At 40.3% G+C, this 25,188-nt stretch overlaps 6 protein-coding genes across 12 annotated transcripts; 4 read left to right on the plus strand and 2 right to left on the minus strand.

Annotated features, from left to right (window-relative positions):
* Positions 1-393: 393 nt before the first annotated feature.
* Positions 394-7,132, plus strand: LOC132790248 (solute carrier organic anion transporter family member 74D-like). The gene is made up of 8 exons (XM_060798724.1): positions 394-888; positions 2,451-3,570; positions 3,632-3,861; positions 3,930-4,262; positions 4,452-5,317; positions 6,028-6,189; positions 6,254-6,573; positions 6,637-7,132. Exons 2-8 carry the CDS (start codon positions 3,164-3,166, stop codon positions 6,809-6,811), a joined length of 2,493 nt encoding a protein of 830 aa, XP_060654707.1. The 5' UTR covers positions 394-888; positions 2,451-3,163; the 3' UTR covers positions 6,812-7,132.
* Positions 7,133-7,302: 170 nt separating this feature from the next.
* LOC132790249 (solute carrier organic anion transporter family member 74D-like) lies at positions 7,303-11,522 on the plus strand. Of its 4 annotated transcripts, none has more exons than XM_060798726.1 (7): positions 7,303-7,364; positions 8,985-9,182; positions 9,240-9,469; positions 9,532-9,852; positions 9,910-10,751; positions 10,807-11,117; positions 11,190-11,522. In XM_060798726.1, the coding sequence occupies exons 2-7, from the start codon at positions 9,049-9,051 to the stop codon at positions 11,395-11,397; spliced, it is 2,046 nt and encodes a 681-aa protein (XP_060654709.1). In that variant the 5' UTR covers positions 7,303-7,364; positions 8,985-9,048; the 3' UTR covers positions 11,398-11,522. The 4 variants fall into 4 exon arrangements, with proteins under 4 accessions (XP_060654709.1, XP_060654710.1, XP_060654711.1 ...); XM_060798727.1 differs by having other exon boundaries at positions 7,315-7,360; XM_060798728.1 differs by lacking the exon at positions 7,303-7,364 and having other exon boundaries at positions 8,678-9,182; positions 10,813-11,117.
* Positions 11,523-13,696: 2,174 nt separating this feature from the next.
* Positions 13,697-16,184, plus strand: LOC132793511 (solute carrier organic anion transporter family member 74D-like). Its single transcript, XM_060803470.1, has 6 exons — positions 13,697-13,866; positions 13,927-14,156; positions 14,226-14,543; positions 14,605-15,455; positions 15,512-15,822; positions 15,888-16,184. Exons 1-6 carry the CDS (start codon positions 13,697-13,699, stop codon positions 16,084-16,086), a joined length of 2,079 nt encoding a protein of 692 aa, XP_060659453.1. The 3' UTR covers positions 16,087-16,184.
* Positions 14,259-19,147, minus strand: LOC132793509 (uncharacterized). 4 transcript variants are annotated; one of them, XM_060803467.1, is made up of 6 exons: positions 18,477-19,146; positions 18,306-18,419; positions 16,126-18,244; positions 15,883-16,059; positions 14,589-15,817; positions 14,259-14,496 (listed from the first exon to the last, which is right to left on the minus strand). In XM_060803467.1, the coding sequence occupies exons 1-3, from the start codon at positions 18,807-18,809 to the stop codon at positions 16,151-16,153; spliced, it is 2,541 nt and encodes an 846-aa protein (XP_060659450.1). In that variant the 5' UTR covers positions 18,810-19,146; the 3' UTR covers positions 14,259-14,496; positions 14,589-15,817; positions 15,883-16,059; positions 16,126-16,150. The 4 variants fall into 4 exon arrangements, with proteins under 4 accessions (XP_060659450.1, XP_060659449.1, XP_060659451.1 ...); XM_060803466.1 differs by having other exon boundaries at positions 14,259-14,534; XM_060803468.1 differs by lacking the exon at positions 18,477-19,146 and having other exon boundaries at positions 14,259-14,534; positions 16,126-18,262; positions 18,306-18,396.
* A 61-nt stretch (positions 19,148-19,208) lies between these two features.
* Positions 19,209-20,212, plus strand: LOC132793513 (uncharacterized). The gene is made up of 2 exons (XM_060803473.1): positions 19,209-19,692; positions 19,752-20,212. The coding sequence occupies exons 1-2, from the start codon at positions 19,324-19,326 to the stop codon at positions 20,175-20,177; spliced, it is 795 nt and encodes a 264-aa protein (XP_060659456.1). The 5' UTR covers positions 19,209-19,323; the 3' UTR covers positions 20,178-20,212.
* A 93-nt stretch (positions 20,213-20,305) lies between these two features.
* Positions 20,306-25,174, minus strand: LOC132793512 (potential E3 ubiquitin-protein ligase ariadne-2). The gene is made up of 3 exons (XM_060803471.1): positions 24,051-25,174; positions 21,385-22,748; positions 20,306-21,317 (listed from the first exon to the last, which is right to left on the minus strand). Exons 1-3 carry the CDS (start codon positions 24,127-24,129, stop codon positions 21,165-21,167), a joined length of 1,596 nt encoding a protein of 531 aa, XP_060659454.1. The 5' UTR covers positions 24,130-25,174; the 3' UTR covers positions 20,306-21,164.
* Between the last annotated feature and the right edge of the window lie 14 nt (positions 25,175-25,188).

Genomic DNA, 25,188 nt, shown 5'->3' on the forward strand with positions numbered 1-25,188 from the left:
GTCTATTGATTTTCAGTGATAATATTTGCGAATCCACCACAAATTGGATATCAAGAGAACAGCGGCAAGGTTGCACTAACTAGTTCCATTATTTCCGTAACGATAAATGATACTCGGTGCTCTCCAATTCGATTGATACGCGTCTAAGTATAACGAAACCTGGATGCTCTCTTAGAAGAATTCTAAATGCTGAGAGTTTCACCTTGATTCGCCTGGAGAACAAAACTGTATTTGTGTGTTGTGTGTGCTTATTATTACACTTTTGAATTTGTGTACGCTGATCCAAGTGCAAGCACCGCCAGGCAAATCTAATAAAGAATTACTATATAGTGCTCGTAGAGCTGTGGAGAGCAAAAGACGAGAACAAAACGGCAGCTGAAAAGACGGTTTGGAATTGATGTCAGTGACACAGTCACATACTCGTATCGTAGCAGAAACACACACAAAACACAGCTCTCGGAGACCCACGACAAGCTTTACTTCACGATCCACAATCAACGATCTACGCTGAATTGGAATTTAGCGTGTTGAGCATTTCCAATGCCTTCCAATTCCTCAGCTCAAAACTCATTCATCTTAGAGCACCATAAACGCAGAGCTTAGTTCACTTAGTTTAGTCTGAGCACGGTTACGGTTACGGTAACGGTTATGGTTTCGGGCTACGGTTACGGTGATACGATTACGGGACTTCTCATATCATCCGAGTGATGACAAATCAGCAAATGTTTTTTTCTCGGAACCACAACAAACAATTTACCAAAGCATAAACGAATTAACATTAATAGCGTTTAATCTGAAAGTCTCAATAACTGAATGATTCAAATATGACCAAAAGTGATAAATTTATACTATAATAAAATGCAATATTAAAATATAACGATAACCAAAGTAAATATTATACGTTGTGATTATAAAACTGTGAAAATTCTTATCTTAATATGTGTATTATAATTCTCAGCACAACATAATAATCAAGATAAAGTTCATGTGATAAGCAGCGCATAAATTTAAATATGCTAAGTGAATTGTGGCGACGGTGACACTCACACACACACACACTCACACACACATGCAGTCACATATTATATATGTACTCAAGTAGCTAGTTGTATGTGTATTTACATTAAATAATAGACCACGTTGAGCACACCTACACACACAAGCCTCGAAAATCAAAATAATAACGAATGAAAGAATAAAGAAAGAGAGCAAGAAAAGCTATGCTCTCTAGAGTCTGATCTTATATACGTTTACATATATAGCTGAATTACAACATACAAATAGAGCGCATTTTAAGTAAATTATTAAGCTTTAAATGTAGTTTCATAGTTAAAGATAATAAGATTAAAAAAAAATTTAATCTACATTATTTGCAAAAAAAATTGCTACAAATTGTTACATTTTAGTTATCATCAAAGTGCTGAAGCTATAAAATATAATAAAGAAGATATGAATTTCCGTATCAAATAAAAATATAGTTATCGCATTATGATAAACAGGTGTGCAGGACTTAGAACACAAATAAAGTGAGACCCTGTAGATACAAAGATTTAGGAAATAAGATTAAATTGCGAGAAACATAAAACCATTCATGCTTATTCATATGTGAATAATAACACGTCTAATCGTAATGACGACTTCAAAAACTATAAATAGCAAAAGTGGAAAATAAATAAAAACAATGATAGTGCAAGAATGAGTATTATAACTTCCCCCACGAAGAGATATAGTTGTGTAGTTGAGTCTAAATCTGCGATAAGCAGAGAGATCTGTCTAAGTCTTTTAATAGTGTGTGCGTGTGTATAATCCATTATCATAGACATTTTATGTAAATGTCTGCCATTTTTATACCCAGTCTCTTTTAGGTTAAAAAGGTATTCAAAGATGGTGGCAATCAAAAATTAAAGTTATAGACTAAGGAATTGGCAGCTTTGATCTGACATTTCTAGAACTTAGGAACTATTCATGGCAGAGCTAGCAAACTTGGTAATAATAATCCTATAAGTTATAAAGAGATTTAAGTATCTCCCGCCAAAAATTTAATATGAATTTATTTATAAATTGTGGCATATCAACAGGAAAAGACATAGTTTATCCAACATTCTAGCTCTCAGGAACTATTCATGCTAGAAGTACATAACGTGATAATAATAATCCTATACGTCAAAATGCAATTAGAATTGTTTTGATTGATTCTATAAATTAAGAATATATTAATTCAGGTATCTTAAGGTTCATCACTGTCAGCTGCAGCAGATGCAGATAAGTGTGAGAGTGTGCAAGTGTCTGCGTGTTATCATCGAGTGCCGTTATCTTGGTGAATTTTATAATTTTATTGTGTGCAAACAAAGTGTAAATCTTGCGGTAATTAACGGAAGCAATGCATGATAAAGATTGCAATTTGTTGAAGGGAAAATATTTAACGCTCTCTTGTATCTCAAAATTTGAAGATTAACCAAAGACGCTTCGCCATTTGCGAGATCTTGTCAGAAAGATAGACAGATACGGACACCAACATCAACAATAACGTAGACCACATCCCACCATAGGCAATCCGCCAGGCTGCCAGCGAAGTCAACAAGCGTGTTCAACTTTGCTATTTTCTTTTTTTCTTGTGGATAAGCGTGGGCGGAGGCTAGACTAAGGCGATCAACTGTCAGGCAGCTCGATAAGCGGCTGCTGCTGCCCTCTGCTCGGAAATACTAGATAGCAGACACAGTGTATGCGTGTGTGTAGATTCCATATTCAGTTAAGATTCAGTTAAGATCGCTCGTAATTTGGGCACATCATGCCACTCGATCCGCACATGGTGACGCGTGCGGTTGTTCTACAGCATCAGCAAAAGCAACAGCAACAGCAACAGCAACAGCTACATCAAGATCAGCCTGATCGCGTCTAAGGCAACCGCACTCCCGCCTCAGCTAATTGCTCGTGAAATATTTGAGAAAATTAAAAGCAAGCAACAACAACAACAACAAAACAGTCAAGCAAAAGAGAAGAATACAAAAAGCAAAGCAAAGCTCAATTGCTTAAGCTTTGGCGCTGAGATCTGTGTTTGTCTGTTTAGCCGGAAGAGCCCAATGTGAACGCAGCGACAGACAGAGTCCGACAGACAAACAAAATTCCCCCAAACTCCCCTCAAAGCAACCGAGAGCAAGCAACAATGGTGCAGAGCGAGGAGCATGCAAATGCCAGGCGAAGTGCCGAACTAGAAGCTCAGGCCCTGGCACAGACACAGACACAGACACAAGCGCAGACGCAGGACGTCGAGGCGGCGTTGCCACAAGCGCCGACGACGCCGCAGCTTGAGGATGATGACGACGATCGACACGTGGAGGCCGATGCCAAATTGCTGGACAATGGCAACGCACATGGCGGCGGCGGCAACAATGCAACGTCCGGCCCAGCGGACAAGAGCGAACAGGCCAGGGTCAAGGCCAAGCTAAAGCGGGAAAAATCGGAACAGGATCGCCTCATGACGGATGAAATTAACAAATTGCTGGATGAGATGCCACTGGAACAGAATGTAACCTGCGGTTTTTGGCTGTTTCGTGGTGCCTTCTTTCAACGGTAAGCGTCAGGAATATATAAGCTCTCCTTCAATGTTTTCTAAATCCTTTTCCTCTTATAGCTTTGCCAATCAGACAGCCTATGTGCTGCTCTATGGCATTGTGGGCTGCATCTTCTCCATGACATACGCCTACTTCAATGGCACCATTACAACGATTGAGAAGCGTTTCAAGATTCCCTCAAAGAACACCGGCATCATTTCCGTGGGCAATGACATCAGTCAAACTTTGGTCTCCGCCGTGCTCGCCTACTATGCGGGCAAAGGACATCGACCTCGATGGATAGGATTTGGTAGGCAATCTCAACCTTCAATTCATTTCGCAAGCCAATGAAATATAATTTATATTTTTCTTTTAAAGGACTGCTCACTATTGTTGTGTTCTGTTTGATGACCACTTCGCCGCATTTTTTCTATGGCCCCGGCGAGGATGCCTTGGCATTGACCGAGGAGTTTGGCGGTATACCCGATGAGAATGCCACACTCGAAGCCATCGAGGAACAGCGTTCCAAGACGCTCTGTCGCCTGCAGGGTGATGGCGCTGTCTGTGAGGTGGGCGAGGGCAATTTTGCACCTCAAGTGCTCCTGTTTGTGGCACAGTTCATTTCGGGCATTGGCGGTTCGCTTTACTACACGCTGGGCGTTTCCTATATGGACGACAACACCAAGAAATCAAAAACACCGGCGCTGTTGAGTGAGTAACATACAAACTAAAAGATCACTTGGCAACTATGTCGCACATCGAACAATCTAGCACGTAGCTAATTGCTTTACAGTTGCCCATAAAGATTAGTCCCGAGAGAGTAAAACGCGTAGTTAATTCTTGCCTAGCTTCCGTTGGCAAACCTACCGAAATGTTTTCTAAATTATCTCCAATTTCTAGGTCTCTCATATTTCCTGCGCATGCTGGGTCCTGCCATCGGTTATGCCTTGGCATCGTTCTGTCTACGCTTGTACATCGCACCACAATTGCATCCAGTGATCAACAATAAGGATCCACGCTGGCTAGGTGCCTGGTGGCTGGGCTGGATTGTCATGGGCGGGCTGCTCGCCTTCTCGGGAGTCTTTCTCTCCATGTTTCCCAAGGAGTTGCCACGTGCAGTCGCCCGCCGTCTAGTCGAGGAGAAACGTCGTCGCGAGCGTCTTTCGGTGAAGCAAAAGGAAGCTGCCAACCAGTGTGAAAAACTAACGGCTGAGCTGGAGCCACAGACGACGGCAGAGCCCAAAGCATCGCTGGGCGACATGCTGGTCACCTTTAAGCGACTAACGACAAACAAAACATACATGTGCAATACACTGTCGAACATATTCTATCTGATTGGTTACACGCCTTTCTGGATATTCACACCCAAGTACATTGAGGTGCAGTATCGCCAGTCGGCAGCCACCTCCAGCATGGTCACAGGCACCGTTGCCTTGGCCTTCTCTGCGATTGGAGTGCTGCTCTCCGGGTTTATTATCTCACGGTATAAGCCCAGAGCACGTTATATGGCCGCCTGGAATGTGATTAGCGCCTTTCTAGTTGTGGCTGGTGTGGTGACCTACGCTTTCATTGGCTGCCCGGATAATGAGACCTCGGTCGTTGTGAATATTCACAATCGTGACATCAATGATACGGCCACCTGCAACTCGGCTTGTTCCTGCGATTATGTGCGCTATTCTCCGGTCTGCGGCGAGAACAGCATGACCTACATCTCCGCCTGTCATGCTGGCTGTAAAATGGTCCATGTGAACGGCGATGGCAAAAAGGTAAGTCCCTGGCTAAGTACATTTATTAACCCTTTTATGACCACGACCTAAGATGGTTTATTCGCGCTCAAAAATGCATTTTATTTTTGTAAAAGTTATTGTATTAGCAGCCTATTGTCATGCTTTGCTCTGCTCTTTAAAATAACAACTGTCAAAAGAAGTTCGCACAAAGTGCAATTTTTAAAAAGTTTTAATTTATATTAGGGGAAATCAAAGGTTAAGCAAAAAAACATTGCGTACAGGTATAGTAAATACTACAAACAAAGCAAAAAAGGAAAATAAACTAACATTTTTAGTTATCTTATAAAATACCCTGTCTAAACACCAAATTATAATATGTCGTCTAAGGTTAGTGCTTGGCACCAAAGAGGAAGCCATGAAGAGATCGCTCATTATCATTCCAGGAAGTACCTTAAAAGTTTATTGTTTAATTATACAAGAATCAATGACCTCAGATCGCAATTTGAGATTTTTTTGATATGCAGAAACATAAGGAAGAGCGAAATTCTTCTTAAGGAAACTAAAACTACTATGGAGCTCTAGATGTGAATGCTAGGTATTTATAGAGGCGGACTTGATTGCCGATGTGAATTGGAAATAAGTGGTGAAAACACATTAAGTTAGAGGCTAACAAAGCTTTATGTTTGTGTTCCGTTCTCATAAATTTCCGCGTGATATAACCCACTCTTTCTCTCTCTCTTCATTGTCAGGTCTTTTACGACTGCTCCTGCATACCTGGAGCTAGTGAGAATGTCTCTTCGTCGCTGACCTTCAAGCGCTTAACAGCTTTCGATATTGCCGGCGACAACAGCAGCAACTGGGATACGGATTTCAGCACCTCTACCACGGCATCAAGCACTTCCTACTTGGACGTAAGTTTGTTTCGAACTCTTCTCTATTTCTTGCTCTAATCATTCATTGTTGCATTCATTTTAGATGCTTGCCGCTGGTCAAGCTACTCCGGGTGCATGTCCTGTGAACTGTTGGACTCAGTTTGTTGCCTTTTTATCGGTCATGTGTTTCCTCAAATTCATTGGTGCCTCGGGCAGAGCTTCCAATTTCTTAGTCTCAGTGCGTTGTGTGCCAGAGAAGGATAAAACCGCAGCCATGGGCTTTGGCATGATGTTGTGCTCTATGTTTGCCTTTATACCCGGACCAATATTCTTCGGCTGGATCTTTGATCGCATGTGTCTCGTGTGGGGCAAGACGTGCACCAACAAGGGCAACTGTTGGCTCTACGATCCGCAGTCCATGAGGTAACTGCAAGTCTAGTATTTAAGGATTTTAGTATCTAAACAATTCTTTTATTTTGCTTTTAGATATACACTCAACTTTACGGCAGCTGTGTTTATTACTTTGGGAGCTATATTCGATTTCGGCGTTTGGTATTATGTGAAGGATCTTAAGATCTTCGACGAGGAGATCAAGGAGGTCGAAATGCAAATCGTGCAGCACGAGGAAGAGACGACTGCCGAGAAGAATACCGAAATATAAGTTAAGCTAACGCCTATCCTTAAGTGATTGTGAGTTAAATTCAGTGGAGTGAAGTTGGGCCAAGAGTTGAGTTGATTTGTGGTGCCAATGCAATGCATTCATATTCGTTATTCGTTATTCGTATTCGTAGTTGTGATAAATCCAATTGTCAAGGCTCTCATTGCTCCACGAACTATACAATTACGATCATAGTTTTATAATGTACAATCTAAGTATGTGTTTGTATTTGCCATACGCATGTCTATATTTGAACAATCTAAAATAAAGTACACAAATGTCAGTCGACAGTCCACACTATATAATATACAATATATATATCAGTCGCCTTTTGTCTAAATATCACCCAGTTTCTATAGGCCTAATCTGATATCATACCGCTTATCTTAATTATATCATTGGCCCCCATAAAATGCAAGACTCTGTTATTTGTCTTTATCATGATAAGATGCATTTTAGCCAATCTTCAAATTTTTAATCCACAATCCGGATCCGTTCAGTTTGTTAAAGTGGTTCGACGGCCGATGTACTCGAGAATTTCAAAGGATATTCGCAAGTGTTTAAATATTTCACTTTAACTCGGTTATTATTTAGCCATCTAGTATTTACTTCTCTACAACCTACTTAAAGGTTGAATATGTATTTCTCTGGCTCAACCTGTTTAATTGTTATCTAAGATCAATTTCATTTACCTTGATGAACGTTTGCTCAGTCATTGGCCGATCTGATTGTTGATATAAATGAGAAATAAAGTGCTCATCATTGTTGATAATACATATATCTGATACATTTTCCCTATACCCTTCATGTAAATATCATATCGTAGAAGCTTTAGTGCTTGTGATATCGTATCAAGAATAAGACGAATGCCATAAATAAGGCAAAAGAGAAGAAGTCAAAAAGAAAGTGTGTGCAAGAGTGTAAGGACTCGAACAATTAACATTCAACAGAAGAGATATATGTATTATAATTAATTAATATTGCAGTTTGTGGTTGCTTTTATAAACTCTTAATGTTGTGAAAAAATATTCACCTCTCGCAGAGTATTGAAAAACTAGCAGATCGTGAATTGAATAAATTTATTAACGTTCGTATTTACAATTAAATATTTATAAAAAAATATGTTTGGAAAGATTCTAAAAAACATTGTTAAGCATCAAGACTCATATTGAATTTATTTAGTGACTTAAAAAAAAAACAGCTTTATAGCAAGTACTCGGTACTAACCATAAGTATCATGGTAATTATAAAGATTCTTACAGTCGCGAAACGAAGCTAATTGAAAGTATATATGTATTATCTTATATTATCTAAACTCATTTAAATTTGAAGGAAAACTCCAAGATGATACAAGATAACAAGATAATTAATTATTATATGATCTGAGCGACCTTCTCGACACAGTTCTTATAAAAATAACAAACTTATAAAGATCAGTTTGTTTGCCCTTATCATCGTTGCTGGAGATAAAGAGGCTCGTTCTCAACGATCATCTGGCGAATATAAATCATGCAACGTATAATGAATTTACAGAAATTTAACTTGACATTTCCAACTACACTGCGATTCAAACTTCTTAACTATATTTCAAAATTCTTTCTTGTTTTGTTAGTTAAGATTTTTGGGAGGCATCGACAAAGAAAATCTTTTTGTTTGTAATTTTAGGGTATTATGATTTTTCAATATTTCATCAATATGAAGATTTCTTGTTTTTACACGTTTACATAGCTTAGCATTATTTTGTAAAAAGTATTGACTAAAAACTTTAAACTTTAATCTCACATTATAATTTCAAAATCTTAAGTTTTGTTCAGTTTAGTGTTCTAGTAAAATACTTTATATAATCTTTCACTATCATTCCTAAGAAAAAAAGGGATTGTCATGAAATGATCATAAAATTGGCAGTTACCGAAAAAGATAGTTGATACGAAGAAGTTCTCGTGCATCATCGTGCAACTCGTGTGATGAAATTCATTCACCGTCATTCGCACATGTTGTTGATAAGCTCATCATCAAGTAGAAAATTTGACAAGCGGCCGCGTGTCATTAGATTATCCAGATATTAAAGATAAGCAAGATGTAAAGCTTTCATATTGCAATTAAAGTTATATTTTCCTCTTAATACTTATGCTCAACACTTTGCAATTCACGACGAGAACCATTTTATTTAAATCAGCGCCACCCAACAGTTTAGCAGTCAGTGTGATTAAAGACATGCATCGAGCATCATCAAAGTGAAAATGGAAAAACAAGAACATAAACCTGAGTTCGCACCATTTATACGCGAAGATCACTTCGAAAAGAATGACAAGGAGAAACCACACAAGGATGTCGCCTGTGGGTTTGGCATATTCAAAGGACCTTTTCTACAAAGGTAAGAAGCAGAGCAGATTTAATATTGGAAAAGATATTTAAATAAATTCCCCTTCAGGTTTGCGACAGAGAAAATGTATGTGCTCATCTATGGCTTGGGAGGATGTTTGTTGTCGATGAGTCTGGCATATTTTAGTGGCACAATAACGACAATGGAGAAGCGCTATAAGATACCCACTAAAATGTCTGGAGTGATTTTAGTGGGCAACGATATAAGCATGATGATCACATCGGTAGTTGCAGGATATTATACGCATAGAGCACATCGACCGCGCTGGATTGCATTCGGTAAATCAGAGTGAATAATTTCTAAGTGAACGAGTCATTTACTTGTGACTTTCCATCCAAAGGATTCTTTACGATTGTCGTATTCTGCGTGATGACAAGTTCGCTGCATTTTATATATGGACCTGGCGAAGATTCCCTGAAGTTGACACGAGAATATGGTGGATTCCAGAACTTGACTTCCAACGGAACAAATATACAAACTGCTCAAAAGCTGTGCATGAAAGAGGAGCCGGGTTGCATCGTAGAGGATGGCATCTGGGTGCCGCAAGTGATGCTGTTTGCCGGCCAATTCATCTCCGGCATTGGCGTGGGACTCTTCTGGAGTGTGGGTGTTGCCTACATGGATGACAACACCTCCAAGGCCAAGTCGCCGGCGTTGCTCAGTAAGCGAATGATTTAAACACAATCAAAGACACTACTTTAACAATAAATTTGTTCAGGTGCAACTGCATTCCTGCGCATGCTGGGTCCTGCCATTGGTTACTCCTTGGCCTCGGTTTGCCTTCGCATGTACATCGATCCCAGTCTGGAGCCACTGATTAAGCCAGGAGATCCCAGATGGATAGGCGCCTGGTGGCTTGGTTGGCTCGTCTTGGCAGCAGTCACATTCATCATTGCCTTCCTAATGTTTCTGTTTCCCAAGGAGCTGCCCAGCTCCAAAGCCAGACGTCTAAAGATGGAGCTAGCTGGTGAACATGATCCCAATGCACACAAGGATCTGTCGGTGGCGGACATGCTGAAGTCCGTGAATCGTTTGTGCCGCAACAAGGTGTTCATGTACAACACATTCGCCTCCAGCTTCTACTTGTTCGGATACCTGGCCTACTGGATCTTTACGCCCAAATACATCGAGACCCAGTATCGCCAATCGGCGGCAACTGCCACATTAGCCACTGGATCTGTGGCACTCACCTTCTCTGCCATCGGAGTGTTGTTGTCTGGTTATGTGGTGTCCAAGTACAAGCCAAGTGCACGCTCTATGGCTGCTTGGAATGCTATAGTCGACTTCTTGACGGTGGCTGCTGTGGTGGGCTATATATTCATTGGCTGTGAGGGCAGTGATCAACTGAGTTCCATGGCAACTACTGGAGATAGCTGCAGTGCCTCTTGCCACTGTGAATATGTGCACTATGCGCCAATCTGTAGTCCCAACAATGTCACCTACATCTCTGCTTGCCACGCCGGCTGCACGGGCAGAGGTAAGGATACCCTCGGACGTCCTTTGTTCACAGGCTGCAGTTGCATTGCTGCCTCCAATACAACCGAATATGATCTCTCCCATGTAAGCAACAATTAACTAACAATCAATCCCTATAGCAAACTTATACTTAATTTAGTTGCAGACGGCAGTTGATGGCGCCTGTCCAGTGGATTGCACCAAACAGTTTTATATTTTCCTGGCCGCCATGTGCTTCCTCAAGCTCATCGGTGCTTCCAGCAAGTCAACCAATGTGCTGATTACCCTCCGTTGTATTCTGCCAGCGGACAAGAGTTTAGCCATGGGACTCACTGGCATGGCTGCGTGTCTGACAGCTCTAATACCGAGTCCAATTTTCTTTGGTTGGCTCCTGGACAAGTACTGCTTGGTGTGGGGCAAGACGTGCAGTAATAAGGGCAATTGTTGGCTTTACGATACGCAATCATTAAGGTAAATCCCTCAACACACAAACTTTTTAATATACTATTTTAATTGCATCATTTTATTTTATTCATATTTCAGATACACGTTTAATTTAGTATCTGCGTTTTTCATATTTTTCGGCGGTGTTTTAAATATCGCTGTTTGGCTTAATGCCAAAGATCTTAAGGTGTTCGACGAGGTCACACAGGAGAAGGAGAAACCAGATGGCAACTATGATGATTATAGCAAACTCTCAATAACCGATGTGATAAAAGCCCCTGTGGAACAGCCCTTGGAAGAGCTTTAATCATCATCATTATCAGATAATGTTAATTTTTGGCATTCTAGAATTTATTAGAACTTATAAGAGACTGTACTGAGTACTTTATTCATTATTTACTGTGTTGATACTGAATATAACTCATTGTTGAATTTTATTGTGTTTATTTTTTTTATAAATAATACACGAGATTAGAAGGCCAACGTGGAGTATAAAATGGGTATAACATTACCATAAAAAGGGCAAGCAGAGTAAATTTAAAAAAAAAACAAGTAAGAATGCTACAGTCGAGTGTGCTTGACTGTGAGATACCCGCTACACATTTTAAATGAAATCAACGCAGTGCGGTATCATTCTTAAAATATAACAAAACAAGTAAGAAAGTTACAGTCGAGTGTGCTCGACTGTGCGATACCCGCTACCCATTTTTAATAAAGGCAAAATATTGCGGTATCAGTTTCAAAATATACCGAAAATACTTAAAAAATACTAAAAATATACCAAATGGTATGTTTGGTAAATCGATATAGTACACCAGTCAAAATATACCATAGACGGCACAATATACCAGATTGTCAGCCAAAGCAACTAAGACCCCCAGTAAATAGGCGTTTTTGCCCATACAAAAGTATTTCTTTAATAACTTCCAATTTTTATCTGATCGCAACCAAATTTTCAGGAATCATAACTACTACAGTAATTATTGTATATACCAAAATTCGCAACTCTAGCTTTAAAATTACGTTTGTTATTCGATTTTTTTGATTTGCGGTGGCGGAAGTGGGCGTGGCAAAAATTTGAAACAAACTTGATCTGCGTGCAAATATAACAAATACTGTCGAAAAAAATTATAGCTCTATCTCTTATAGTCTCTGAGATCTAGGTGTTCATACGGACGGACGGACAGACGGACATGGCTATATCGTCTCGGCTGTTGACGCTGATCAAGAATATATATACTTTATAGGTTCGGAGATGCCTCCTTCTACCTGTTACATACATTTCCTGCCGGCAAAAGTTATAATACCCTTCTACCCTATGGGTAGCGAGTATAAATATGGTATACCACTACATATATACCATAGAGTACAAAATATACCAGATAGTCACCCAAAGCAACTGAGAACCAACTGCGGTATCTGTTTTTTTTGCTATATAAAATTGTTTCTCAAATAACTTTTAAGATTTTTATCTGAACGTAAGCAAAGTCTCAGAAATCATAAAAACTTTAGTTATTATTGTATGTACCAGAAATCGCTTGGCAAAAATATAAAATATACTTAATCTGTGGGCAACAATAACAAGTGCTGTCAAAACACATTTTGTTGCTTTATCTATTAAAGTCTGTGTTTATACGGACGAACAGACAGACAGACGGATAAGGCTATACCGGATCGGCTGTTGATATATGCTATATGCGATCTTCATCTGCCTGTTACATTTCATTTAGGAACACCTTACAACACCTTAAACCCAATGAGTAGCGGCTATAAAAATGGTAGATTGATAGGACGCATGAAAACGGGATATAAAATAATATAGCATGAGTAACAAATATAAGAATTCCTATAAGCATAATCATCATGGGAAAGCATTTTAATTTCATAAGGCGATCGTATTAAAATACTCTCCCTAATTAGATTTTCACCTCGGTTTATCAGACACAATTAGTTAAGTAAATAGTCTAGATAGGTATTAATAAAGCACTAAAAGTTTTATAAGCGTTAAAGCAGTAATTATCACATTATGATTTGCTTGGTGTTTTATTTGCATTGCCGAGATATATGCGATTTGAACACGCTTCTGGAATTAGTTTGGCGCCAGTCTATTTAAATATGCAAATTAATGATGAGCAGAAAAAACGAGACTAGTCAGATAGCCACGCGATGCAGGGGAGCTTAATAATAGATTGCGTACAGATAAACTAAAGAAGAATCATTCCATAAATCGAATGAGTGTGGATAGTGAAGAGTTTATTTTTTTGTACCAATAAAAAACAAATATTATTTTGATGAAAATAAAATTGTTTACTTATGTTGTGCTAAACAAGAACTCTTTAATAGTATAATTGATGTATGTAGGTGGTGCGATTACACGCACGTATGTATTATCATTTGATGCTATATCTGGACTGTAAGCATCTCATTAGCTTATCACGCGAGGAATTAACTTCCAGAGGCAGACTATACCAGTCGTCATAAATGCATCCGTGTAATCTTTTGTTTTATATGAAACGTCTTTTATTGACGTAAAGTGTCGCGATAAGTTTAAACTTGAAACCAACTTAGTTCAGTCGATTAGTGCTTTTGAATGAAACAAGTCGAGAATGAGCGTTGAAGTAAAGGAACAAACTGAAGCAGTACCATTTCTTGGAGATGGAGATGGAGTTAAGAAACCAGTTGAAGAGAAACCCGAGAAAATTGAAGTGGATGTTGAACTCATAGACAAGGATACTTCCGGTGGATTTTGGATATTTAAGGGACCAACTCTGCAAAGGTAATTTCAAAATGTAAGTTTATTTTTTAAACTCAAATTATTATTACTATTTATTACTAGACTTGCTACTGGAACCATTTTTGTGGCCGTCTTTGGCATCACTAGCTGCTTTATGGCCATGTCATTTGCGTATTTCAATAGTACAATGACAACGCTCGAAAAACGCTACAAAATACCAACGAAAGTTTTGGGAGTATTATCAACTGGAAATGATATAAGTGCCATGTTTTCATCGATCATTATAGGCTATTATCTGCGAAATGTGCATCGACCACGTTGGATGGGCTTGGGTAAGAATTATTTTTTAATAACAATTACATTACAATTTTTACAGATTTACCATTGCTGCATTTCTTTAGGTTTTTTAATAATCACAGTCTTTTGCATAATGAATGCCTCGCTGCACTTCCTTTATGGAGCCGGCGAAGAGGCCTTAAAATTAACTCATGAATTTGGAAATCAAAATATGACCGGGAATTCAACATCCTCATTAAGCAGCTCACAATTGTGCACATCTGAGAAAACCAATTGTCACATGGATATCGAATCATGGTCACCCATTATCATTTTGTTCGTTGCCCAGCTAATATTGGGAATTGGAGCGGGAATGGTCATAATTGTAGGCGTGGCCTACATGGATGACAACACGGCCAAGTCGAAAGCGCCAGCTATGCTTAGTAAGTGTGAATCTTAAAACTAATTATTTATATGCGCTTACTCACTTATCACTTGCCTTAGCCTTATCCACATTTCTTAGAATGATGGGTCCGTCAGCTGGATATTTACTATCTTCGCAGTGCTTGAAGCTGTACATTGATCCCCGCTTAAGACCACTTATCAAGAATACAGATCCCAGATGGATGGGTGCCTGGTGGCTTGGATATATACTATTGGCTGTCATCACACTGCTGAGCGCTTTCGTCATTGCTCTATTTCCCAGGGAGTTGCCCAGCGCCAAGGCAAGACGTTTAAAACAGGCAAAAACTGATGAACCTGATCCTAACGATAAGCATAAGGCGTATTCAGTGAGCGATATGTGGAAATCGGTCAAAGGTCTGGCCGCGAACAAAGTCTATGTGTATAACATGGCTGCTTCAATCGTTTACTTCTTTGGCTACAATGTCTATTGGACCTTCTCGCAGAAGTACATCGAGATGCAATACCGTCAGTCGGCATCTGTGGCATCCATGGCATCGGGTCCTGTGCCACTCTCATTTTCCGCCGTGGGTGTTGTGCTCTCTGGCTACGTCATCTACAAGTTTAAGCCAGGAGCTCGTGCTATTGTCTCATGGAATGTCATAGTTGATTTCTTAACAGTTGCTGGCATATTGTGCTATTCGCTGATTGGCTGCAAAGATAGCGATCAATTGGGATCCATGGCGACGACAAGCAATAGCTGCAGTGCCTCTTGTCATTGTGATTATGCATTTTATTCCCCAATCTGTAGTCCGAATAATGTCACCTATACAACCGCTTGTCATGCTGGCTGCACTGCCATGAGCAAAGATCCGTTCGATCATGACCGCAAAATATACACAGGATGCTCGTGTATTTCGGCTCCAAACATAACAGACACTGATGTCTCCCATGTAAGTAATGCTTGGAAGTGGAATTTCAACTGAAAACTGATGATCGATTCTTTTAGTGGCAGACTGCAGTCGGTGGGCATTGTCCTGTTGATTGCACTCAACAGTTCTACATTTTCCTGGTTGTCATGTGCTTCCTTAAGCTTGTGGGAGCGTCCAGTAAATCAACCAACTTTCTCATATCGTTGCGCTGCATACCACCGGAGCAGAAAAGCTTCGGATTGGGACTTGGCAGCATGGTCACTTCGTTGCTGGCATTTATACCCAGTCCGATATTTTATGGTTGGCTAATCGATAAATACTGCTTGGTTTGGGGCAAGACGTGCAGCAATAAGGGCAATTGTTGGCTTTACGACACATACTCACTGAGGTAAATATGAAACTATTAGAATGAATTTAATGTTAACAAATTCTTCTATATATTTAATACCTTAGATATGTGCTCAATTACACGGCAGCGACATTTGTTCTTCTAGGAGGTTTTTGCAATATTTTTGTTTGGTATTACGCCAAGCATTTGCAAATATTCGATGAGAATGAAGAGACAAAGCTATCGCTGAAGCGCAAAGAGGAGAATATACTACAAGGTTTAGGCAGCACTTTGCAACTAGAAATAAAAGAAGAAAAACTTTAATATCTTAATCATAAAGATTTTTAAAAAATTTAAACTTACAATAAAGATCACATACAACGAATCCCTACGGATCCAATATGTCAAACCAATTATCTGGCACTGGCTCTTGCGTTGCATCTTGTATTAGCTCTTGTATTGGCTCTTGTATTTCATTTGGCAATAGTTCCTGTATCGGTTCGGGCAGTAACTGCTGAGCTGGCTCTGTCAACAGCTCTTGCATCTGCTCTTGCATATCGTCTTGGATATCTTCATCGATATCATCCTCACTATCGTCCTGCATGTGTTCCTCCATTTGCTCTTGTAAATGCTCTTGAGTGTGAACATGCATTTGGCCTTGCATTTGTTCTTGCATTTGGTGATGCATTTGCATTTGGGTTGCGTTTTGGTTTTGCATTAGGTTTTGCATTGTACCTACCATTTGCCCTTGCATTTGCCCCTGTATTTGCCCTTGCATTTGCTCCTCCATCATCTCTTCGATTTGGCCCACGATTTCTCCTTGCAATTGATCTTCCATTTGTCCTTGCATTTCTTCTTGTATGTGCTCTTGGATTTGGTCTAGCATTTCATTTTGCAGCTCTTCAGCTGTGGGTTCTTGCATTGGCCCATGCATTAGCCCTTGCATTTGCGCTTGCATTGCCGTCTGCATTGGTTCTTGCATTGGCCCTTGATGCGGTCCGTGGATTAATTCTTGTATTTGGTCGTGCAATGACGCGTGCATTGTTTCTTGTATTGGCCCATGCACTGGTCCTTGCATTGGTCCTTGCATTGGACCTTCCATTGGTCCTTGCATTGGTCCTTGCATTGGACCTTGCATTGGTCCTTGCATTGGTCCTTGCATTGGTCCTTGCATTGGTCCTTGCATTGGTCCTTGCATTGGTCCTTGCATTGCTCCTTGCATTGGTCCATGCATTGGTCCTTGCATTGGTCCTTGCATTGGCCCTTGCATTGGCCCTTGCATTGGTCCGTGCATTTGACCTTGCATTATTCCTTGGATTTGGTCTTGCATTTGTTCTTGCATTGGGCCATGAATCATGTCATCCAATTGATCTTCTATTTGCATTGAGCCTTGCATTAATTCCTGCATTGGCCCTTGTATTGGCTCTTGCATTTGTTCATGCATTGGCTCTGTAATTAACTGCTGCATTGGCCCTTGCATTGGGTCTTGCATTGGCCCTTGCATTGGCCCTTGGAGTGGGTCTTGTGACGGCATTTGAATTACCAAATTAATTCGCCCTTGCCTTGGGTCTTGCATTAGATCCTGAATTGTCGCTTGTATTGTCTCTTGAATGGAGGCTTGCAATGACTCATGAGTTGTACCTTGCATTTGATCTTGTATCTGATCTTGCCTTGGCAATTGTATTATTACTTGAATTGGTGCGGGCATTGGCGCCTGCACTGGTTCTTGCATTAACTCCTGCACTTCTTCTAAAATTAACTTTGGGAACTCATCATTATCCTGGTCCAAATCTGTCTCAAGATCTGGATCCATGTCTGGATCCAGTTCCAGGTCAAAGTCCAGCTCGGGCTCTGGCCCATGAACAAACTCTAGTACTGCCTTGTCCTGCGTTTCAACAACATATTTTTCCTCTACTTCGGTTCCAGTGGACATACACCATAACGTATCGAAGAGAACTAATTGCAAGACTCCGCCACCAATGGCACTATCCTCATATGGAATCGGCGGAATATTATTCTCAGCCTCACTGGCAAACATATTTAGCCGTGAATTATTTAAGAGTGCCAATGAAATGGGTTTATCTTTGTGCGATTTGATTTTCCACATGGCCTCCAATACTTTCGGTATAGCTGCCAAATGGTCTTCAAACACCATTGCGGAATCTGTATTTTGTGTATAGTTTTGTCCAATCTTTTCAAGTTGAGCTTTATAAGTGCTCTTTTGGAAATGCGCAGTCTCTAGTTGTATTAGGCAACGAGACGATTTCGCACAGAACATATCCTGAAAGATCTTGTGCAGTTGGCCACTATCGAGAAGAATAGGAGGTAACTTGGCCCTGTTGACCATGTTAACCTCTTCCAAAGCTTTGAGGATGACACTATTATTGTCCGTGATGACAGCAACGAAATTCTCCAATCCATTAACTTCGATTTCAAGCAATATATTTGACATGGCTCTGCCAACATCTCCACGTGTGACAACCTATATGGAAGGTCCTTACTATATCAGTGTTATGCAAGCAATATAGGGTCATTCTACTTACAGGTGCATTCAACTGTTCCTTCGTCATGTTCAAGGTGCGAGTCTTGGCAAAACTTTTTGCATAGCAAAGACGATGATAATGTTCCGTTGTGCTCGATATGAATATGGCAAATATCTATCAAACACTATTATTATTGTGTGAATAAGCAAAAGACTGAGGTAGGCAACTTACCTTGTGAACAAATGGCATCTTTCGCAGAGAAAACTCGCACATATTAAATGTATATGTCTTCGTCCTATCAATTTGATGGAGCACTCCAGGATGATAGTAATCCATTCCATCGCGTAGATATGATTTGTTAACACGTCGCAGTCTCCACTGTAATTTCTTTAGGAACTCCTCGTACTCCGAATCTTGCATCACTTCCACCTCGGAGAAATCATCTGGCTGCACACAAGCTCCATACTTGCATATTGGTGGTCTTCCAGGACGCACACGACCCTCTGCCTGAGCCTCGGCCTCATCGCTGCGAGCCGTCTGCAAGCGGTCTCGTAGCTCCTCCATTGTGCCCTCTGTACTCAATGCATAGCTGTGTAGTTCTCGGAGTAAGTCCCCGTAAGTTAAAATCTGAGAGTGGAAACTCCATTGCACAAATCCCCGTAATTTTGGCGGCCAATTGCCGCTCAACAGCTGTTTAACTGAACATTACAGACCAGTGTGGTAAACGCAAAAGTGCGCAGTGTTGATTAATGCATTCCAATAGCTACGTGATATCGATATTTTATCGACATTCAAAAACATAAACAAGCCGTTAATATACGATTTTTTAGTAAACTTTAGTTTTTCGTTATTTCTTAATACTACTTGTCATAAATTCAACAAATTGGTTTTGATGTTACAGAATACTACTAGACTACTGAAGAACTAACAATTTATTCTGTTCTATTTACACACAAGCTAATAAAATGAATTTTAGTTCATATTTGTGTATGTCTCAGACATGTCTCCTTAAAATTAATTCTCAAAATTTGAATACTTAAATGCAATAGCTTTGATCCATTTTCATCTATTTCGCAATATGACAGAGGCGGGAAATAGTTGTCGAACATGGAAAAGCATCTTAAGCAAAAGTTTGCCAAAAATCTGTAGCCGTAATTGCTTCGAGTCATCCAACGGTCCATGTCCTGACCTCCAGATTAAGTTAGTAGATGTAAACTATGCTGAAACCCCTGAAGATCTCACTCAAGTACCAGAAGTTTCTGTTCCTTCTGCACCCTATGAAGGTCCCGTTCGCCATATAGTAGACACAAAAAGTCTTTGCGCCAAGTGCTACAACAAAGAGGAACTAAATAATTGTACACTAAACGATGCTCAAAATGCCACTCATCGAAATAACTTTTGCTCAACAGAATGCAGACCGCTGACCACATCACTGCATTTAAAGGAGGTAATTTTGTAACTTTTATTCAAATTTAAAGCATATTTTTTAAAACTCTTTTATATTAGTACACGAAACGTCCTCGGCCAAAGCCAACGTATAAGCATAGTGTCTTTCTGGATCATGAAACGTTAGCCGGTCGAGTTTTCCCAATAAAATTTCGAATACGTCGGGATAAGAATCATTGTTTGGACTGCGACAAGGAGTTATATCTTCGTGATCCCATTACCGACAACACCAACGTAATCGTGCTCAGAAATTGCTGTGATATCAAGGTATATACCAGCAAGTATATTGACAATTGGCATCGTGTTCCAATACTGTCAATAACCGGTAATGAAGTTATGAAGAAACGAACATTGAATGAAGTATGCCAATTGGAGCCGAAAAAGAAACCAATTGAGGTAGTGGAAGCGATGCCGTCAGTGGTATATATACCACCAGAGCCAAAAGGAAAGAAAGGAAAAGGCAAGGGAAAAGGAAAAAAGAAATAATGCATTTAAATAAATTTGTAAATTTTGTAAAGATACCGCTTCTTGTTATGGTTCGTAATTTCTGTAGTGTTTTCATAGGTCAATTGCATCCACATAGGTCAATCCCCACAGCAATCAGAATTCTAGAGTTTTTCAATTTTTTTAATGTTGCATTTAATTAATTTAAATTCAGTCGCATAAGCATACTTAGCGTAGTCCTATAAACTAAAATGTATAATTCAGCTTAATATGAAAACAGCGCACTGCACTTCCACAACACGCAGAAGAAGGGAAACTTAAATTGTTCGCTCGGATTATTTTCGTACTTCATATTTAGAGTGTGTGTGATTTCAAATATACTTGGGGAAAATGTTAATGTTGTTGTTTGCTGTTTGTTTTTTAAGCTGAGCATTCAGCTACAATAAGTTAATACGACATAATAAGACTTAGAACTAAACCATAATTTATTCCTGCAATTCTCTCACAATGGCTAAAACCGTCAAGGCTCATATGTTCTTTATTCATTGTTATCATTAATGAATTGAATTGAATTGAAATATTGACAGACAATGACGCTAAATGTTTTGGAGGAGTTAAGTTGATGTCATTTAAGTTTTTAGAAAACTGATGAGAGGTGTTTCCCAGGTTCCCTATATCATTAATCGCTATTGATCTGCGCAAGGCGTTATATTGCAGTTAAATCGATTTTAAGTGAATTTTCAAATTTCACAGCTAGTATAAGATAATAACTAATCATACTTTAAAGTTATAGAAACTAGATTATAGCTACATATGCACTTGAATATTTGTTTGTTGTTTTAATTTAAAAATTAGCTACAAATTGTTAGACTACTTGAATATGGATTATTGTTATTAATATTATTATAATTATTGTTTATTATAATTATTATATAAGCGTCTCTTATACTGTCAGTGGCTAGTAACGAAATAAAATGAATCTTGTGCTAATCATTTCATCATCTTATCATTTGTAGATTTTCAGGAAGCCTATACCTTTCCAACCACAGGAAAGAAGTCTTTGAGTAGAGTGGTGCGACGCTTTTCCGCAATATCCATTTGATTCTCGAGATCAGCCAGATCCGTTGTCTCGGCTCGTTCAATTTTCCACGATAGATTCTCTATTTCAGCCTCCAATTGCGCCTGTAATACATAAAACATCAATTATGAGTAAAACTATTGTATTTTGAAATAATTTATGTTAACTAACCTGCTGGTATTCAAACAGATTCTTTCGCGAACCACCCTCCATATAATAGGCATAGGGATAGGTGTATTGCAGCGTGTATCGACATTTGGCTAGCAGCGCCGCTGCATTAAAGAGATACTGCCAGTCGATCCAGGTGCCGCTGCCATTCATAACCTTGGCATTGATGCGTTGCCGCATTCGATCGATCGTCTGCTGCTCCAGTTTGAGCGATTTGGAATGATTCTCCCAGCGCTCATAGTAATGCAGATACTTTTTAAGTGCTTCGCGCGCCTGCACGTGCACCGATTCATTGGCAATGTTGGGATTGTCCTTGTAGCGCGAGCACTCGTAATACTCGGAGCCATGCGTCTTCCAATCGCCGAGGCACATCCAGCAGAAGTCATGCTTACAATTGAAGCACTGCATGTGATTGCAGCCGCCGTTCTTCTCGATGCAAATGTGACATTTGGGGCAGTCTTTGGTGTGTGCGCTTATGTAATTTGCCGTCTCGCTGTCGTCGGCGCACTTCGTCAACCACTTCTTAATGATCTGGCAGTCAGTGGGCGCATGATAGTCCATGCCGCATTTGAAACAAAAGCCCGTGTGACAGACCTTGCAAATGGCACGCTTAGCGGAGATCTCCGATGATTGCACAATTATTTGGCAATTGGGTCCCGGGCAGAAACGCAACTCGGGATGTGATTTCACATAGTCCTTGAACGCAAACTGCTGATACTTGTCACGCATCACCGGACGTGTGACCAGCGTTAGCACCAAGTCCTCTGGCACTCGCACATTGCACTGCTGCGCCATGCAGCCAATCTGTATGGAGATGCCTTGAAAGATTTGCGTCTCAAAGTAAATGGTCCAGCAGTCCTTGCAGAACGAGTGTCCGCATGCCAAACTGTAGAACTTATCGCTCGGCTGCGAACTGGCGCAAACCGGGCACATTTTCCTATACTGTGAAGACAGCAGCGATGAACTCGTACTCGTGCTGTTGCTATTGCTATTGCTATTGCTGGAGGATGCAGATGACGACGCAGTTCTATAGCCACAACTGCCTATTCTCAACAGCTGTGCACTGGCAGCCGCTGCAGCGGCACTGGTCGAGGCTGAGTCGGCAACGATTGTGGGTGGCTTGATGCGCGCTGTTACCAGCAACGCGTTCGCATCCTGGCGATACTTCTCCACCACCGCATTGTTGTTCCACTGGTGTTCCAAGAGCAGCACTTTAGCCAAAGACGGCGTTATTTGCAGTATTGTGTTAAGTTTCTCCACCAGCTCGTTGAGCAACTTCTCAATGTCCTCGACGGTGAGGCAGTCATACTCAAAGTACTCGGGATCAGCACGCTTCGGATCGAGTCTTTCGACATCGCAGTCTTCGCCTAAAAGTATGCAACGGAATTTTAATATTTTTGTTTAATTTAATACTTGAAAATTGAAAAAATAAAAGTATTTTTGTGAACTAGTTATCATAAATTAAGAAAATTTATCTAATTTTATATTATGTTTTAGCCAAATGCTGATTCTTATTGGAAAATTATTATCTTATTCCGCATTCTAATAAATTTGAATAACAATGCGGTCCAAAATGGTTTACTATTTACTAACTTCACTTGGTATGAATTTGATTTCTAAGTATAGTATTATCAAATGCTCATTGTGACTTTAAAATTGTGCTATTGTCCTGCTGCTGAGAACCATGCGGCAGCTGCAATCAATAATTGATTGAATTGAATTGGCTATTTCCACTACCTGCTTGCAGGTGTGGATAATCTAAAGAAAAGCCCCCAACAAAACAATGAGAAATGAAAAATAAAACTCTGTTCGTTTGGATTGATTGCCATTTTTACGAGTGTTCACCAAAATTGAAATTAAAGGCCAAACATTACGTCGACGGCTTACAAATCAGATTTTCGTTATGCCGTCACTACTCGCAGCTCGCAACAAAACGTGAGCAAGCGTAAATAAGAAAAGCAGTAGTGTGAGAGAGAGGAAATAGGGTAAGGGAGAGAGACAGGTCAGCAGACGCTGAAAACAGTTGAGCAAAGAAAATGCACGTAAAAAAGGCAGAATGCACTTGAGCACGCATCTCTCTAGATTGTGTAGGTGAGTGAGAAGGTGTTGTGCGGGGGCAGGTAAAAAAAACGCATGTGCTACGCGAGCGCAAAGCAGAGGTGGCAATAACACAAACACATATACACAAACAAAGAAATAATGCCTCGCTTTTGGCCTGACTGAACGTACGAACGACCATTTCAAGTTCAATTTCATAATTTAAGCTTCATGGTCAGAAAGCAAAACGTAACGAACCGAACAAATACTAGGTACAAATTGTATTGTGGTTACGGCAAGTTGCTTGCTTGAGAAGGGAGGGTGAGAAGACCCCTAGTTATGTAGGCAAATGAAACTCAAAAGGCGAATGTCAAGACCCAACTCGCCAACTTGCATGTGACTTTATGCAGAAGGTTAAATGCAAAGGCCATGTGTACGTCTGTGTGTTTGTATTTATTACACAAAGGTGAATAACCAAATCGCATGCGAGCTTCTCACACTCAAACACACTTACATATGCATTGCAAAAGGCTCTGCCAATAAGAAAACAAACTGTGTGTAATCGATTCGAAAGTGTAATCGATAAACTGCAGAATGCGTCCTTGGGACATTGTGGCTCCCCCATAGCCTACCTGTATTGTAGTAATCATAATCGTCATCAAATTCCCCATCGTTGTCCGATTCCATTTCCATTTCAATATCCGAGTCCATTGCAACTCTATCAGCAGGAGTGGAGTAGGAGTGGGGAACAACAACAGCGCAGCCTTGCCGTCGTTGTATATGTGTGCGCTAGTGTGCGTGTGCAAGTTGCTCGGTTCGCTGCTGTTTAGTTGGCTGTTCCCGTTGCCTTGCCTGACTGAAGGGCGGCGAGTAAAGCAAAAACGTAAAAATACTTTTTTACAAGGCTATTGCAAGAGCGAGGGGGTTGGCGGGGTTCCTTTTGTTATTGCTGCTATATTTGTAACAGTTGCTGTTGTTGTTGGTGGTAGTGTTGTTGCTGCTGGTGATTGTGATTGTGGTGGTGGAAGATTTAGTTATTTGTTGTTGTTTGCCGTGGGGTTCGTTGCAATTCTTGTTACGTCGCACTCCCCATTTACAAAATTTACACACTGGAACTCTTCCAGCTTTGTTGGCTTCGCGCGGGGTGGATAAAGCAGGGCGCTGTCAATAGATCCCGGAACACACACCACAGGCCGTTTTATTTTCGTTTTCAGTCAAAGACATACACACTACAGCTGCAGTCAATGCTGTGCGTGTGTGTGTCTGTGTGTATTAATAGACATATGCACCGAGGACACAACAACACTGTAACGAGTGCGCACAGGTTTTAATCACTTTGCTGCGTTTACTTAATGCAATCAGAGAATGCAATGACTCTTTGACTCTGGCCACATACAATTTCCTTTGTCTTTTACGATTTTTTTCTTTTAGCAGCAACCGACGACGACCGCTGTGCACTCGCTCTCGTTCTCGCGCACTGACTTCGTTACTCTCCCCCTTTCACTTGACCCCCCGCTCACTTTGATTGCTTGCTTGCACTCACCCACACACTAGCACTCACACGACACACACAATCGCAACGACGGGTATGAGACATTGACGCACAGTGAATCTTAATTGCAAATTGCGCAGTTTGATTTATTCGCTATTGCACTTTTACATTTATTAGTATTACTAATAAGACATGAGAAAATTAAACGCTCTGCGACACAGAGCTACGAAAAACCGGTGTGACCAAAGCCAACGCGATGGGCAATCTGTAGTCTGAAG

Source organism: Drosophila nasuta, chromosome 3 (genome assembly GCF_023558535.2).
Source record: "Drosophila nasuta strain 15112-1781.00 chromosome 3, ASM2355853v1, whole genome shotgun sequence".
Lineage (NCBI taxonomy): Eukaryota > Metazoa > Arthropoda > Insecta > Diptera > Drosophilidae > Drosophila > Drosophila nasuta.